Source organism: Diachasmimorpha longicaudata, chromosome 4 (genome assembly GCF_034640455.1).
Source record: "Diachasmimorpha longicaudata isolate KC_UGA_2023 chromosome 4, iyDiaLong2, whole genome shotgun sequence".
Taxonomy (NCBI): Eukaryota; Metazoa; Arthropoda; class Insecta; order Hymenoptera; family Braconidae; genus Diachasmimorpha; species Diachasmimorpha longicaudata.
Genome location: NC_087228.1, coordinates 9,560,678 through 9,579,493, shown reverse-complemented (window position 1 = coordinate 9,579,493; position 18,816 = coordinate 9,560,678). Strand labels below are relative to the sequence as shown.

At 43.0% G+C, this 18,816-nt stretch overlaps 1 protein-coding gene across 1 annotated transcript; it reads right to left on the bottom strand.

Moving 5' to 3' along the window:
• Nucleotides 1-12,938: 12,938 nt before the first annotated feature.
• LOC135161347 (uncharacterized) lies at nucleotides 12,939-17,074 on the bottom strand. The gene has a single exon (XM_064118826.1). The coding sequence runs from the start codon at nucleotides 15,830-15,832 to the stop codon at nucleotides 13,460-13,462; it is 2,373 nt and encodes a 790-aa protein (XP_063974896.1). The 5' UTR covers nucleotides 15,833-17,074; the 3' UTR covers nucleotides 12,939-13,459.
• Between the last annotated feature and the right edge of the window lie 1,742 nt (nucleotides 17,075-18,816).

Sequence of the window (18,816 nt, the reverse complement as noted above, 5' to 3'; positions counted from 1 at the left end):
GTGCAAAAAAAAACGTTAAAAAAAAGCTGAAAAAATGGGGTACACCATGGAGATATGAGTGCAGAGTAAATTGGAACAGCACGTACGCTTGTTTATTAGAAATCTCGTTGCCATCGGGAACGGATTCATCGGCACTCATTACGCCGTACGTGACTCTATCGCCTTACAGCGTGCGTAGAATGTGCAATCATATTTCTACGGATTTTTTTCATTGATTCTTTTCCTCATCTGTGTTTCCCACATTTTATTTCATTACTTTATGATTCTTTTTTTTTTCCACCGATGTTATCAATACATCCATACACATGCTGTGAATATAGAGCAGATATAATGAAAGGTGGATTCAATCAGTCTTCCTCATTTTTTGTTTTTCCCCTTCATTTTCCTCCACCGAGACATTGATTTTTGTTTTTCATCATCCGAGAATGGCGAAGCCCCGCATTGTCTTCATTCAATGGCAATCAGTTTGGTGACTGTTTTTTTTCCCCTTATTAGCCACTTCCGGCAGCCGATTGGATCAGATGAAAGTGCCACTGTGCCACAATTGAGGTAAGGGATCGCTAACACTTGTTAACGACCAACGAATCCAGAGAAAACTACCCCCCGAGGGTGGAAGGAGAAATTAATTTTCCGTTTTTCTTCGTCGATGGAAGTGTTTAAATAGACCTCGGGGTTAATCGTTTCACGGTTGAAAAAAAGACCAACTTCCTACTCAATCCTCAACACATCTCACTGGAGCCCAGGTTGAGTTTCAATGTATATCAGACTAGAGTTTCCTCTGCACACCCTCTGGCGAACGGGGCAACACATTCATTAACGTAACACGATTTATCAATTAGTGTAAAAGGCAGCGATAGATAGTCGTTACTGATATGTTAGGTTTTGCCTCTCTCACGGGGCAACTATCCACTCGAATATCCCTCTTCGTTTCACATTCACCCTCTTTTCTTTCGGCGAACTTTCACTCATATGGAAAATAAATGGGACAATAAAAAGATTAGGCGAATCGGGTGATTTTAAGTGCAGTCTCTAGTTGCTCGGGGGGTTGAGGAGAGAGGTTTTTATCGGGTTTAGACTTCCTCTTTTTTATATAACCGAAAAATTGGGTAATTAGGTGGGGGGGAGGTTGATGGGTTGATGAAAGTTAACGATCAAGGTACAGAAGTGAACCTTTTTACATACCCCTTCCCCACAAATAACGATCAAGCGTTGAGAAGTACAAATTCTAGTTACTCACAGTGACCAAAAGCTGGAAGAGACAGCGATTACTCGTAACGCAGAGTAGTTCGCGTGAGTCTGTCTACTATATAAAAATGACCACTTGCACTCAACTAAGATTAAACCTGTGAGCTCCTTACGAGACTTAATCGAATTAATAAATTACCCAGAGCCTGATGGACAATTCACAGCTTGATACTTTCATTTTGTTGTTCGCCTCCGCTCATTCATTTCTCGTTCTTTTGTCATGGGAAATAAAACAAACGATCAAGTTGAAAAGTAATTGGCAAAATTTTCGTAACCCGTCTGCCCCTGTTCTACCCCAAGCCGGTATCGGATTGCAGTCTATGGGGCTTCAGGAGCGTGTTAGGAGGTTAAAATTAATGTATCAGACACAAAATGTGGAGTGTGCATGCAACCAGTTGCACAGCGGGGAAGAGTTAGCGCACAGCAAGAACAAATGTGCTCTCTGAACCGTGAGTTATTTTTCATCGTACACGATTTGCTAATACAAACAACAAGTGAGTTGATGATTATTGTTGGTGCATCTGTTGAAATCCCTGAATTATTCATTCCTAGATGTCTCACAGCTGTAGAAGTTGTGGGACAACAACTTGGTTGTAACAAGAATGGAAAAAAAAACAATTGCATAATTAATGCTTCTAGCCTCTTCAATCCAGCCCCATGCATCAAAGCTGCTCATTGGTGGTACGAATATAAACCTTTAATGTTCTCGGGTGATCAATATTAAATGCCACGAGGATAACGATCCCGATATTTTTGAAACCTTCAAATGCGGGCAATCAATCGGCCTTAGCAAGAGGGCACAGGCAGGTGTTGCTTCAAATAGTGCGTAATAAAATGTCTCATTAAGACAGAAAATACGACGGCCCAGCACCCTCCTACCTCCATCTGATACTAAACCATGATAATTATAAATATTAATTTGCAACAACCAACTGTAGATTCTGAATTCACATGTCCCGCTGATGTACTACAATAATGTTGTCAAGAATTCCCTGTTAATCACTAACTCTAATCATAATAATAAGTCTCACTTATCCCATTTTAATAAGAGCCCTGTTAAAAGGCTTTTTTGTGAAAAATGCCTGATTGGCTTTGGTACAATGTCACAAAGCTGGTTTTGGTTTGTATCTCACGAGGGGCGCTAATTCCTTCTTGTTCCAAGTCCATCAGAGGACCTTTTATCTTTACCCGCCAAGGGTCCTATCTAAAGTGGTTCTCACTTAGTGGTGAAGGATCGAACGGCTGTTAGAGTGGAATTGAAGAGTGAATGAAATCCCCACTCTACTTCACCACCACCAGCAGACAGGGCCAGCTGGATCATGGGATTTCTCAAAGTCCCTGAAAAAAGAGGAGAGTATCCAGAGCAGAAAAAAAAACCATCAACGAGGGATTGTAAAACAAAGTGGACGGCGGTCAAGGGAGGAAGGAGAATCGGGAATTGATAATGGAAGGTGATCATAAATATTAGCAAATGCTATCACTCAATTAGCACCAGGCACCTGAAGTTATCTCTGGGATGCACGCGAACTCTCGTGGTGCGGTCGTTGGGTTTTATCGGCTCGAGTCGAGTTTTCAAGGAAGAAAGAAAGAATGAATGAATGATACCACGTGAAGTAGGAGAACAGAATAGCGAAGGGTGTCACTTATCTTGGTCAATGGTGGTTCCTCGGTCAGAGCATTCTTCTCAGTTGAGTCAATGACCTGGGACAATGGTCCCTGGTGACAACAATACGTAGTCAATCATCGTGGAAGGAATCAACATCTTGGAAGTGATTCCCAGGAATTACACTGGGCATGCTGACACCTGAAACGTTATTCTGGGATTTCATTTACTGAATAATTGCGAGGGAAGAGAGACAGCTAAATCGCGTATCGAGCACTGGTCCGACACTATCTCCTGAAAGCCCTGAACATATCTCCAGTTGTAAGCCAATTCGTTTGAAGTCGTACGGCAAAACATTTGTGCATCAAAGTGGGCCTTCAAGAGGTCAAATGGGTCATTGACCTTTGTAAACCAAATGGGAAGAAAGCATCATTCTGCAAGTGACCCTCTGATAAACTTTAGAAAGCATCTGATTGAACCTCCAAATTGGATGATGTCCCGCATCCACTCCATCAGGACTCCAGACACCCCAGCATACAATTGGCCCATCGTTGTATCCCCTTTCCCCTCACCCCTTCGAAAACGATCCAGCACTTAGTCCACAGCGCTGCTCAACACTGGCGTCTACGTTAACACAGCTTCTCTCCCCAGAGCGTGGGAGCGAGATACGACGAGGCTAAAACCGAAAGGGAGATCGCGGGAGAGAGTTACCTCGTGGTCGATGCTCGATCGAGCGTGGGCTGGTGGAGTTCGCTAATGCGAATATGCTGTCGTCCAGATAGAAAGAGATATCCGATAGTGAATCTGTGTTCGACACGGATGTCGAATTAGCTTGGATTTAGGTTGCCCAGGGTAACTGACAAATAGTTATTGCTTGATTAGGTACGTAGGACGGGGTACTCGATTAACCACTGTCCGTAACCATTGTCCACTGTTATACACTTGGTGCATTTAGTCTCCCTCACCTCCACCCCCCCTCCCCCCTCGTTCTCCCTGTGCCCTTATGTCTTGCTTCGTTTGGCCTTACTCAGGGGTGGGTGAGGCCGAAGACGCTCTTGGTATTCACTCTGTCAGAGTGGTGCACCATGTTACATCTGTTATTCTGATTTCCACCGAGCATTTGCATGTTAAATTTAACCGACTAGTTGAACGACGTGTACATCAACGATTTAGGAATGGATATATGGGAATTTACGGTATGTGAATTGCCACTGGTGAAATTTAAATTCATCTGAAAGTCTTGAAAATGTCAAGAGGAATTGGCAACTCGATGATTAAACAGTTTAAACAGGTTACCCCCAATTCAACCCCTCATTTTCCCCATCATCACTATACTGGTGAAACGATAGACAGTTAACCATCGAAAACCAGTGAAATTGCCTCAGCCACTTGAGGGAAAATCCTCTGCCCTCGGTACTAGTTTCGAAAAGCATTTGAACAGTCGATTTCTAAACGTTAACTCAAACGAGTATACACACGAGTTGTCCACGTGGTGTGGTGGAAATAGACAGGAAAATTTAACTATAACACTCTGTGTGGTGGGTCCATTAACATTAAACTCTACAGGAGAGGGCATTCGTGCGATTAATCGTGCATATTCACGAGGAAAAGCCGCGTGATTTTCGAGGGTAGGGGTGAGTCGGAGTAGCGTATGCGGCTGTTACGCATTTTGGGGTGAATTGGTAGAGACAAAAGGGGGTGAGAGGATAAAAGAGGTGTGGGTGACTGTGGGATTGAGTGAGAGAGAGAGCGAGAGAGAGGGACAAATCGATGGACCATGGAATCGGTCGCGGAGTACCGACCAATTAGTCCACCGATGATTGGCGCGTGTAAACCGAAACGATGACGTCACTGGGTACCGAGAGTAGTGCCCATTGCGGCGTTCGTAGACCCATCGTTCCGAGTGCAAGCACCACTCCGCGTTCTGAGGGGTGTGGGGGGAGGAGGGGGTCGGCTGGGAGGTAGGGGGGGCGGTGGAGGTTTATATATATAACGCAGTAAACCGATGCCCAATAGTGGGTAGGATGGCTACAGGGGACTAATGGAATTGATTAAAATGTGTTCGTTCAACCGAACCATCGACCAACCCCTGTCTGCAGCCATGGGACTGTGGCGTCATTCCCTTCTGAATCCTGTGCCCCTCTTCTGCTGTCCTCGTTGATGATGCGTCGACGGATGCCAAGGGTTTGCTGATTGAATATTTGCGTTAAGGTACTTTGACGCGGAAAATTCTATTTTTGTCAATTAATTCAACCTGTTGTGCAAACCTTGGGCTGGAACAATGTCAAGGGAGATTGGTTGATGAATTTATTGAGGGTCAGAAAGTGTTGGAATTGAAAATTTCGAGCACAGTAGGTGCTGGAAGAGAAAAATCTCTCAAGTTATGAAGATTAATTACTTCGGGTAATTTAATTTAACATTTATCCAGCTTAGTTGATTCCAGATGTTGCTAAATCCATTTTGACCACCTTCCAGCGTTCACCAGGCAATTCATCATTACATTGTGATATTTGAATATAACCTCTTACCTAGACAGCATCACGCACACATACTCGTGGTCTCACCGTGAAAAAAAGGCGTTAAGTAGCCATCCACTTAGCGTCTGCTCAACGAGAAAGCCCGCGATTTTATTTCGCTCGACCGGCCTCGTGTCCGATTACCTCTCACACATTCCACCCCTATGGCCATTAATAAAAAGCGGTAATTTTTATTTCATTGAGGATATTAATCATCCTGTCAAGTGGCCTTAAGTACTCCTCGGTGTTATTCAAAAGCCTCCTCATCTATTCACATGAATTCTCTCCATTCGTGTACAACGAAAATTGTGATTCAATGAAAAGAATCGGACGTCAACAAGCCAGATGTAAAGTTGACAATCAGCTGAGTAGCTCCACCGAAGTTGAAGTAGTTTCGAGAATACCCAGCAAATGATGGATAAAGACGAGGGTGTAGTTGACAGAATGAAAGAGAATGAGATGAAGAGTCAAAAGAAAAAGTAAAGCTGTTTAAAAATATAAGAAAATAAAATGAAATAGATGTATCCGAGACCAGCAACGGAGTGTCGCTAATGAACCGGTCTCACTGCTCTCCCTCTTGCCCACTGGTGACTGACGATCTCCAGTATTCCATCTCATTTCCACTCACTTGATCCTGGTCCAGAAAGTATAGACCAGCATCACCAGGATCTTTCACGAATTTCCGAAGAACTTCAGCGCTTCGTATTTGGCCAAAAACTTTTTGCCCCTCGTCAACAGACCCTCTAACTGATGACCACTTCTCTCATCTCTCTGTCGATATTCACTACCCTATGAGAGACCTCTTGAAGAGCAGCCTCGCGTCTATACTTTTCAAACCAACTTGGATTATTCCAGCGACCGGTCTTCGTTAAACTCACTTCTTGTCGTTAATTGCGCACGCACCTACGTACGGCGCCGCCTCGTTTTATTCCAGAATTAACTGATATCACGTGGCTAAATACCCGATAAATTCACCCTGACTCTTCCAAGGTACCAATACCCCTCGACTCATGTACCGAGTTAACTAATGTTGAAATGAGGGTTGCAGAAAGCCAACCTATCCATGTCCAGCATGCCCGCCAACATCCAACCAATCGATTCTTCTCAACGGGCTCCGATCAGATTTGATTACTATTCGAATCTGGGAACACCAATTCAATCCAATTAACCCAATTATTATTTTTGAAGAGAACATTGTGTTCTTCGTCTGCATCAGAGGCATGATTTTGTTTTTTTTTTCCAATGAAATGCGAGCAGGTTTGCTGTTTAAAAATCACCCAGGAATTTCCTATCAATTAGGGACGAGTCCTTTTTACTCAGTCCCTCGGCAATCCTCTCTCGGCCCTTATTCTCAAAGAATCCTGTTCTTTTACTATCTGCCTCATTACACTCAACTATGCGCCGACTTTTTGGATTAAAAATTCTGTATTCGTGGAATCAATTCATTAATTAATATCAATCGTCGATGAATTTTTGTTGTCCTTCATGCGCATTGCTGAAGTGAATAGAGATAACCAACAGCGATATGATCTTCATTTACATGATCACTAATTAGAATCTACGATCTTGGATATTTGCAGGCTCTCTGATTGCGCAGATCTGTTCTGTATGTGTGCGTGTGGGGTTGTGTGAAATCGCCCACGTTTTCCGGTAACTTTCGAGGCCAGAATAATTTCCATTATCGATCTTATAACCCAACGATTATCGTTTTCAACGCCGTAGGTGTCTGTGGCACGTAGGCGATTACCAATAGTCGGGGAATTGAGGAGTGGAAATCAAAGAGCTTAATTATCGGAAGACTAGTGTCACGTGCGATTTCACCTCACGATTGGGGAAAGAATCTCGTGAGGATCTTTCGCTAATGATCGAGTGGCAAAGTTCATAGTCACTCTATGATTCCCATGATAATTTCAACTTTGGAGGGAATGGAATGAGTTTCATTTCAGTTGATTTTTCATTCATTTTTATTTCAAACGAGTTTATTGATCCGCTTCATCGCCTCGTATCAGTGGTGTCCCGCATCGTAAAAGTCCAGTTTCCGCGACTCGTTACCTCTCAATAATCGATTCACTCGCTCAATTAATAACGTCAATTATCGCCCCGAATTACGACTACAACCGATATCTACCGACAATTTCCTGTTTCGCAGGGGGAAAATTATGAGATTGGATTCTAAAAGACAACTGCTTCCGGTCTAATTCTTTCTTGATTAAGATTTATTGGAGCGTTTCCGGGGAAGGGGAGGGTAGAGGGAGGAGAACCAGTGTCTTTTTGAACATTGGTAATAGATTTTTAAGAATCAATCAATCAACTCGAATTTCCAACGATGGAAATTTTATCTGAATTGCAGTCACAGTCGTAATCTTACTCACACGTTGAAACATGAAAACCCATCGGCTATTTTATATGACCACTATGACCAGTACGAGTAATCACGGTGAATTATGACCCAACACCGAAGAGTCTGAAGCTGCTTTAGTGTCGCGAGTGCAACGGGAATGGTTTCTCCCGTGTCCCTGAAAGACATGGCGTAGGGGCCAGTGAGACCCCGCTCGACGCATCGATATATGTTGCTTGTCCACTGGGCTCAATGGATATTGCTGAGATTTAGCTTTGAATGCTGCATCTGAATGTCCCTCCCCCCCCCTGATTTCTCCCGTTTGCATTCTCCAAACGAATCGGACTTTGACCTTGTTTATTTCCGGCGATCTGATCGACAAAGAGAGAGAGAGACAGGGACAGAGAGTATCGTGGGAACGTCAACCGACTAATCATCAGAATCATTTTATTGGTATTAAAATCCAGGGTGAATCCTCCTTAAATGCTAGCGATCGTTTGTATTTAAATAGTTTCTATAAAATGTTATTTTACGAGGGGAAAAAAATCGCTGCATTATTGGCACAATTTTATCCACAAAATAGGATAAAATCGCTCTTCATCACCATTAGCAAACCATAAAAACGAAGACGTTGGTTTAATCGCTGAAATTAAAATCATCGATGGAAATGAAAGAAGGGGAAGATCGAGAAATGTTTGACTTCCGTTCCCAAGATTTTCACTACGATATTTCATGCTTTAAGGCATTAAGTGGTAGTTAAGGCTTTACAATTTAATGTCAACGGTCAAGTTGATATAACGCTATTTCATTGAGTCCACTGGCCAACGTTTTCTCAGTTATATCCGCCGGTGAAACTAATATCGCTTGCGGCGATTTATCAGTGACTGGTGCATACCTACCTGTCTCACTCGTACACCAACATTTTTTAAATCTTAACGAATCTTCGATGGAGCGTGAAAAATGCGTAATGGATTTCCGGTTCCATGAGTTATATTCTCACATGGTCCGTTGCATTCGGTGCAGGTGAAACAGTAATTTTGCATTAGATTTTCACGATTGAAGTGATCCATTTAATTTTTTGTTTTTTTTTTGCATATGGCTTCTAAATGCTGGATTGTTATTTATCCCTCCATTCGAAAAGTCCCAAACCCCAGAGAAAATACAAATATTGGCGCCAAAAATCAAAATGACGTCAGTTTCCGTCACTCCCGTGATTACGGGTATGACATGTATGACAGAATATGAACCGTAAAAAATTTGAACACCTCCCAACCAGATGATGATTTAGTGGTCATCTCCACAGGAAATGAACCCCGTTTGGTCGAGGATTAAAATTAAATGAGTAACTACTAAAATTTATTCGTAATTTGTTGAGTGTCAATCAGAATGTCAATTACCCCTTTGATCCCTCACATCGGACTAATCTGTCTCCTGAAACGCCCGGAATGTCGATCAACTCTCGACATTTAATATCCTTATAAAATGTATATCTATTCCCCCCCCCCTCCCTTCCAGTCCCGTCCCCTCCTGCCCCTCATCATCTCAACTCACCTTATGCAGCGATGATCCGGGGATTGCACTCGCTGAATATGCAAAGGCTCGGGGCCGCCCCATTGACGGCAAAACTCATTTTCATAAATTATATTAATTCGTCATGGTGGGACCCCGGTGGTATAGAGTGCCGTCTTTCGGCTGATTGGGTGACACGAGACTGCACAAAATTCATCCACAACCACTTCTGACCACCACGGCACGATTTTTACGCTGGTATTTTGGTGCATTCACGAGGTTTATTATATTCTCGGAGGTATTTTCTGTCTGGGAATATCATGCGCAACAGCGGCATTTATGGTAATATTGTATATCAGACAAAAAATGACAGTATTTTCTAAAAAAACGGCCTCGTTAGACCGATTCTTAGAAAATAAAGAAATATAATCCAACCGCCACCTTCAACTCCTCATTTTCTGGACATGGAAACCGCCTCTGCACGACGACCAACAAATTAATCGAAGAATGGTGTCTTAATGTGATTGAAAGAGGAAAAAAATCGTCTTTATTAAACTCGATTAAGGAATGCAAAGACGAAGTATTTCAAACAACTCGAGTTAAGTCAGGTTATGTCCACGTATTCCCGTCGCGTTCCATACCAAACCAAATCCGAGAATGCACCCCATACAACTCCCGAATACGTTATCATGCTTAAGTAGCTTTTGTTTGTAAAGCAGGACTCTGTTTTTAAGATCGGGCCCGTGTGCGCGGATGAAGCCGATGGGGACACAAAAGCGTACGAAAAAGAACGGGTCAGGGGGAAATGGGAAAAGGAGACAAACTGCCAACGGGTGATTGTTTTCAACTGTTGAAGAGAGATGAGACGATTTGGCTTTGTTCGGCGACTGTGTCGGCGCCGGTTTTGGATGCGATCGGATCGTGCGGAACGCAAAGATCCTCTCCCCCTCGTCGCTCCTCGCAGGTCTGCGGAGAAGGACTTCACCCGGACAAGCCATTCCTTACGTGCATGACCGAAGGCATGTGTGCAACTCCACGAAGATTCACGTTGGACACATTCTGCATGTGTTTCATATCAATACCTTTGGCAACAACTTCACACAATTTCAACCCTTCAATCTCAGCGCAGTTTTAATTCACATTGAAAAGTTCGATTATCAGGATATCTATTAGGACTATTTTGTAAGAATAATTTGTTGCAGTCAGCGAATGAGAGATTATGAATTAGTGGAGGTGAAAGCGGTCGAATAAAATTCTCATGTTTCCCCTCCACTAATCAAGTCATCAGCCCCAAAAGGAATTTCTTTCCCACATCAAATCGCTCATTAACTGTGAAATTCTCACTGCCACCGTTTTGCAAAATCGCAATGAGCCTGACCAGGCCAGGAATATCAGCCAAACTGTTCCATAAATTGGATATAAATCCATCGTGGGGTGAAGGAGAGAAGAGAAGATTAGTTACGTTTGTCGATTAGCCCCGTCACGGCGAGTCATGGGACGCTGCGATAAATTATAATTTGCCACCTCCAAACCTCCTTCAGAATGGTCTCACTGAGCATTCACCTTACCATCCTCTCTCCCTTCTAGCTCCACATCTCCCTCAACCCACGGGATCGATTTACACGCTGTCCCTTGACATTAAGCAACAGTTTAAAAAAGTACCGCAAGAAGGATCAATCCCCTCTGCAGGACAGGTTGGATTAATCTGTGACGAATCTATCTTACCGCAGAATAAATAGAACAAATTCTTCATTATAAAATTGAGGAAATACTTTCGACATCATTATAAATTTATTATTGTTTTAATCAAGTTCTCCTGAAATTTCTTCTGATAAACTTCAAAATTCTAAATCACCTCATTGTGAATTCAATATTTTTGTGTGCATTTCAGCAAGCGCTTTCGTAAGACGAAGGCACCACTAGATTCAGGGGTTGGGGAGAAAGGGGGAGTGCACTTGGATGTTGCCACGGGGTATATAATCCATCCGTTGCCCCACGCGAGAAAATAATGTGAGAACGATTTCTTCCCGGCGTCATTATCTCGATCTCTCCTCATCCCTCTCCCATCGCCCCCTTCTCGCTCCAAACTCCGAATACCCATCTCCCTCCCTCCCCCAATCGTCGACCAGCGAAATCCCATCCTCTCGTCATCTCTCGCTCTTTTCGGTACATATTGCACACCCGGGTAACAAATTTCCTGTGTGTGTGTGTGTTTGTGTGGCGGTCTCATCTCGTTCTCGGTCGATCGATCTGTCGAGCCGATTTTGCCCTCCAACAAACCCTACAATTACTATCTGTATTATCATGGCGTGGGTGTAGGTATAATCTCGCCATCTCGCGTCGGGACACTCTCTCCGGTGCGCCTGGTGAAGAGTCTTCCGAAGGCGTTTGATGTAGTGTGAGAGTGAATAAAATCCTTGGATCACATGCAAAAAATATCACTTTCAGGAATATAAGCGTTAATTTTGCGCGACAGATCACTATCATTGACGATATTTTTTTCCCCATTGCCTTTTGCCAATACTATCGAAGTACAGATGATCTTGGTCCCATATATTTATTATTTAAATGAACCAAATAAATTAATGCGCTCAACGAGACAAATATTACGAGAATATTACCGAATGTTACGCCATCGTAACAAAACCTCCGCCACTCTATTTACCCCACAATTACTACCGAATTTAATTTCCTCCTTCTCACCACCAGCAGACGACTAGTCAAATAACAATGATGCTAACACAAAAATGGATTATTCTATGCTCTAGAGTATTCTTCCTACGGCCAAAAAAAAAAACCAGTATGATGCTCGACAGTAGATATTCCTTTGTGGTGAATCACGTTTTGTCACTGATAGAGAGTCGTTTGGCCTTTGTTTCCCACCCCCTGTCTCCCTCCACCCCCTTTTCCATCGTCGCCTAACGGCGTTGCACAGTCTCGTTTTCCATTGCCGTGATTACGAGCTTCATTTTTCGGATCTATCAGACTATATAACGACAGCAGCATACGTACACCAACTCATTCCATATGCGTGAGAACTCTTGTTTTAATGTTTTTTTTTTCTTTTAAAATTTTTTTTTACGCTTTTATTCTCAGTAGGTTTTATTTTTTAGTTTTCAACACTTGCCTCTCCCCCAGTCCCACTGCTCCTCAATTTTTTATTTCGCACTAACTGCCAGTCGACGATATCACGGTGCGATAGGCACGTAGCTGGCCATAACGCGAATATATGCATACACCGTTCGCAGTCGAAGTACCCCCTGCGTTTGAATTTGCACCTCCGCTTCCCGCCACCCTGCGCCTCCCCCTGCCCCACTCCCCTTCACCGCGCCCCTCCGCGTACGGGCTTCTGTTCAACTATTTCTCTGCTCTTTCACCACCTTTTGTTCGATCTGGTGTCCATTGTGTCATTTCCCGTTGGTCGACGATAACCACAACCGGAAGATCGGAGTGAATTGGTCATTCGCCTCGTTTTTCCGGATGTGGAACTATCCGCTGAATCTTTGGTCAACTGGTGCTTTCGGGGGAATGGACAAAGAGATATTCAATTTAGTGCAGCCGATGGGATATGAGTGGACAACACTGTTCGCCAATTAGGGTTGATACCATGTGGGTAATATTTTTAAATATTTTTTTTCTGATTAATGTGATGCGAAACTTTGTTCTGGTATATGTAGGATCACTATCAAATTAAAGGATAAGTGATTAATTTATTTTATAAAAGGGTTACAGAATTATATAAAGTCAAACACAATAAAAATAATCTTAGGAGGATGAGACGAATATCCTCACGCGTCCGCGGTCAGGTCACAACTTAAACTAACAACACACTAAACTCATACCGTAGCTCACACCCGAAAATGCACTGTCTTCTATCCTTTTCTTTTACTACGCCTTTTCTTCCCTGAGTCCTTAAACAATACAGGGTCTGTCCCATGAGTGACCCCACATGGCCGGACAACACTCACCATTGTGCTACAAAAAATCCTCAAAACTCGAAACATGACCATCGTAAACCTGTCATGTTCGAGGCACGCGTCTCCATTTTCTCCCATTCCTTATATTAAACAAATCCATAAATTACATTAAAATCCTTACGTCTAAACAAATCTTAACGTCCACTAGAGTTATATTCTTTCACACGTGCACAAATATTCAAAATAACAAAGAGTTCACTCATTCATTGTTCATTAATCTCACACATTCCACACTCTGCCATCCTGCACAGGTATCGGCCTCGATACCAGGTTAGACTGGATGGATATCTCCACCCAAGTCAACCTCATCATCACTGAACCACTCGTCATATTTTCCAAAAGTCTTAGCCCAAGGCTTCATACAATCAGCTGCTGCGCTCGTGCGGTTGGGACCCTCGTGGTCTCCAAACTTCTCCACCAAGTAACAATTGTCCTTCATCACCGTCACAATTTTATATGGGCCGAAAAACTTAGGATACAGCTTAAGGCCCCTTCTAAACTGTCTCCTCCGAACGGCGACTAAATCGCCAACCGCATACCTCTTAGCCGGTTTCCTCCTCCGGTTGAAGATCTTCCTGTTCTCCTCCTGGAGCTTTGGCAGGTTCTCTCTCGCTTCCTGTTGTATTGGCGTTCGCTTCTCTCCAAGCAACTTGAAAAATTCCTCCTCAACCAATGGTCTTAGTTGCTGGTCATCAGCCAGCTTCATCTTTTCGTCGATCAGCACTTCGAACGGCGTCTTTTGGGTGCTCCAGCTGATCGAAGAGTCCACAACACTTTGCACCTGTTTTATTGTCTTTGGAATCGAAAAACTCGCCACTATGTCACTATTATTGTCTTCACACACACTTAAATTCAGCTCTTCGTTCCGTCCAGAGTCATCGGTTTTAACTAAATCTTCCTCAGAGTCAATCTTCTTCAAAACAGCTTGTCTGTATCTCACTCGCACTTCCGCATAATCCGACAATTCAGCACCAATTAATATATCACGCCCCAGAAAATTATCGGGAACAACATCAAAATCGAACCTGAACTTCAGGCCGTCTATCACAACGTCCGCCTTAAAACGTCCAAGAGTACGTCGATTTAAAGCTCCGACACCGTCAAAAAGGATCGTCTTCTGGTCAAGATGCGGAGCTCCCATCCTCACGTAACAGCTTGACCGCACCAGATGTAGGTCGCTTCCTGAATCCAAAACAGCTGTCACCTCTTTACCCAAAATTTTGACCTCCTTGTACGTTTTTTTGTCATCGGCGCTCAGTGCATCACAGCGGGGCTTCTCTTCCCTTGCCTCTCTACCTGCTTGACTCCTAAAATGTTTTTTGTCTCTCGGACACTGAGTAGACACATGTCCAAACTCGTTGCAATTGAAGCATCGAGGCCCCTTGGCCTTATCCGGACAACTATCGCTATAATGCGTCGCACTGCCACAATTAAAGCAATGTGCTTTATTATTTCCACTGTCGCGTACCTGATTCGGCTTTTTCATCCTGTCCGTCTTATCACTTCTCTGGGTTGACTGGCCACTCACTTTGGCTTTGGCATTTTTCTTTTGGGTTTCGTATTGCTTCATTTTTTTCCGCAATTCCTTCACCGTCGTCGCTCCATATAAAATTAACTTATTGGTCTCATCATCCTGGATTCCATCGATTATATACTGCAGCTTTGCATCCAACTCGATGTCACCGTGGCTGGCCATCTCTAAAACTCGATAAACGTAGGCCTCATACGTCTCATCAGCCTTCTTCCTCACGCTACTAAGCTGCTCATGCACCTGTTTGCTGTTCACCGTGTTGGAGAATTCCTTGATAAGCCGCTTCTTCAATTTCCACCACTCCTTGGCATGGCACTCGTAGTTTGCAAATAATTTTGCAGGTCCGTCCAACAGCTTCTTCATATAAATAACTTTATGTGCCTCAGACCAGGAACACATTTCCGCGGTCTCCTCAAACGTGCAGAACCAACGCCAAATGTTCTGACTTCCATCGCCGCTAAACCTCTCGAGTGCTTCTTCGACATCCTTAAATGTCAGCATAGAACGTGGATAACGGGACACATCACTGTTCATCACTGGACCACGTTGACGGTACACTCGTCGTTGACGACCACCATTGTGCACCTCATCTTCATCGTCACTGTCACTCGTCGAATCACTATCACTGCTGTCTGAATCGGCTTCAACAGACTTGATCAGCGGGCCTTTCACCCTTGCGAGCAAATCCGCCTTTTTGCCCGTGGTTTCCAGCCCAAGCCCTTGGAGACGGGATTTCAACTCTTTCGTCCTGAGTTGATCCAAAACGTCCCCTTCTTTCGTCCGTGAGGTTTCACCTTCCATGATTTTGTCTGTCGACCCTGCTGACCGTATTCGTTCGATCAGCGCAGCTTTCTTTCCAGTCACCCTTAATTGAAGTTCACGTAATCTAGATTTGAGTTCGCCCACACTCAAGGATTCTAGGTCGTCTTCATACTCGTCCTCTTCTTCAACGTCGTCGTCCTGGGGAACATCCCGTTGTGACCCAACTCGTCTCAACCGCTCCAACAAAACAGCTTTTGCACCCTTGGTTGATAAGCCCAGCACTTGGAGTTTGCACCTCAACTCCTCAACCGTCAAATTGTCGAAATTGTCCAACACTGCGGGATCTGCCATTTTCACCGTAATTGCGCTACACAAAAATTCACAACGTGTGGCCGTCTGCCGATTGTGTATCACTGCACCTTGATGACAACTCCACAGGGACAATCTGTCACTCTTCAACTTCGCTGAACCCTCTTTAAAACAAATCACAAATCCCTTGAAATGATCCCGGACGAGCCCCCAATTTGTAGGATCACTATCAAATTAAAGGATAAGTGATTAATTTATTTTATAAAAGGGTTACAGAATTATATAAAGTCAAACACAATAAAAATAATCTTAGGAGGATGAGACGAATATCCTCACGCGTCCGCGGTCAGGTCACAACTTAAACTAACAACACACTAAACTCATACCGTAGCTCACACCCGAAAATGCACTGTCTTCTATCCTTTTCTTTTACTACGCCTTTTCTTCCCTGAGTCCTTAAACAATACAGGGTCTGTCCCATGAGTGACCCCACATGGCCGGACAACACTCACCATTGTGCTACAAAAAATCCTCAAAACTCGAAACATGACCATCGTAAACCTGTCATGTTCGAGGCACGCGTCTCCATTTTCTCCCATTCCTTATATTAAACAAATCCATAAATTACATTAAAATCCTTACGTCTAAACAAATCTTAACGTCCACTAGAGTTATATTCTTTCACACGTGCACAAATATTCAAAATAACAAAGAGTTCACTCATTCATTGTTCATTAATCTCACACATTCCACATATATTTTATAGAAAAATGGAGCCATTCACGAGATCCGCGATAAGGAATTATTTTTGGGGAATTATTACGGGGATGGAAGGGGGAGAAGTGGAAATTGAAGAATAAATTAAATTATATCACTTTGCAAAGGGATTTGGAATTGATCGTCTCACCCTTTAGTCCGCGTGTGTTATCCGGTCTTTCTGTTTATCATGTGCAGTACATTCCCTCACCCTCTGCCACGACAATTCGAGCTTGCAAGCGTTCCTCGAAGCCCCAGTCCTAAGCACATACTCCGCTGAACTCAGACTGCGTATTAGTTCCTATAATTACTCAGCCGGTAATGCAGGGTAGCCCTTGAGTGGCAGCTCATATTACTCGCCCAACCCGCGTGAAAATGAACCCCTTGGGGTTTTTACGCGCTACGAGGAGGAGTGGGAATTGCCCGCAGGCCCAAGTTGAAGTAAAAGTGAGGACGAGTCAATGAGAGAGGAGGAAAGTGGGGAAAAAAAATGCGGGAAAATGATGAAAGTGGCGAGGGGGAGATGAGCATACTTCATATTAGTTCCTACCATTTGGCCAGCATTATCCACAACCCCTTGGAACCCTCCGCGAGCTGTACAATTTCGTTATTACAAAATTGAATTAATTTCCCCTCGGGAAATAATGCGATTGGTATTTGAGATGTTATCGGTGTTATTAAGATGAAATACTCTACTAGTTTTTTTGTCCTTCCACTGGTGCCTCGGTATCTGATCAATTTTTGAGTGGGTAATTTGGCACGGGATGGAGGGAAGTCGATGGCTTTTAGGTTTCAGGTACAATTCGGGGGTATTCATGAATTCTTTGAGTGGCAATTAGACAAAAATTTCATAGTTTGATGGAATTTTTATGCAGCATGAATATTCAGAAACGAAGTGATATGAATGATCAATTTTTCTCTGAGCTTTTGGGATTTTTCTAGTTTTTCGATGAGCAATTACACTGGATAATGGAGTATTTTCGCCATTTTTAGATCATAGGAACATGGGAGAACTTAATTGTTGCGAATTATTTATTTCCCGTTGTTCATAATTCCGACATTAATTGGGAAATTTAATTGGCGCCACAGTGGTATCTGATAAGGGCCTCCCACTGGCTCCACCAGGTTTACAATTCCTGCATTTCAGTTGATTCAAATTTTTGTAACACCGGTAAGTGCGAATGAACGATGAAATACGTGTCTCTCACTCATTCTAATGGAAGTCATATTTTATACAACAGTCTTTACGACGCTAGAGGAAGGGGTTTAATGGTACTCGTGAGAATGTACATTCTAATCTTTGGAATTTGTAGAAAATGGTGTATTAAAATACTAAGTACGGCGGATGAAAACAGGAATGGTCACTTAACATTTTTTTTTTCCTGCCAACTTTTTCCACCTTGAAATATTAAATTGAAAAGGGAACGTATGAAAATTATTACACACTTTTCGCACCTCATGAGAGCGCAACAGTCCGTGATTCCGCTTATTTTCCACGCGCACTCTCGTATAATAAATCGGTGACAGGGCGATTGCAGAACAAATGTTATTCTTGTTTGTAGTGAGATAAGATTTAAGGCGGGAGGTTTTGGTGGACGGGAGGGGGAATTGGTCTCAATGACGCAAAATACGTGGGTAATCACACCTCCATTGGACCCACGTCTTCAAGTTCTTATCTCAGGAAGTTGTTGAAAACCTGAACGGGGGGGAGTCCATTGTCGGGGCCTTGAGGGCCTGTTTAGTCTGTAAACTCATTCCAAGAAAATGTGATGGAAAGTCACACCTTTGGGCTTGAGAGGACGGTAAAGGTACATTGGTTGAGGGTTTCAAAGGGACCGCACGACCGTTTGCATCCGGGTTTTAAAAACCCTTGAACAAGAGAAAGAAAATTAAAGCCATACAATTGTAGTTAGAGAAATGACGTATTCTAAATTTTTTTTCTCTTTTCCTTCTTTTAGTTTTTTTGGGAATTTATTTTATTGTTATAAAAATGTGAATGAAGGAAGACAGCTGTAAATAAAAAAAAACACCGAGAGATTTCCAAATTACTTGAATTTTCAATACAAATGGGTTGATTGATTATGCTATATACTATTCAATTTTGCAAAATATTCAGCTCATTCAGAATTCAAGAGAAAATAATTTGACTCTTCATGGCTGCCATGGATTTAATTAATCTCCATTTCCATCATTTTAAATAAATAAATAAAAACTTCACCAGAAATTCTCGTTCATTCGGATCAACCCCTTCATTGAATTCAATTAAAATT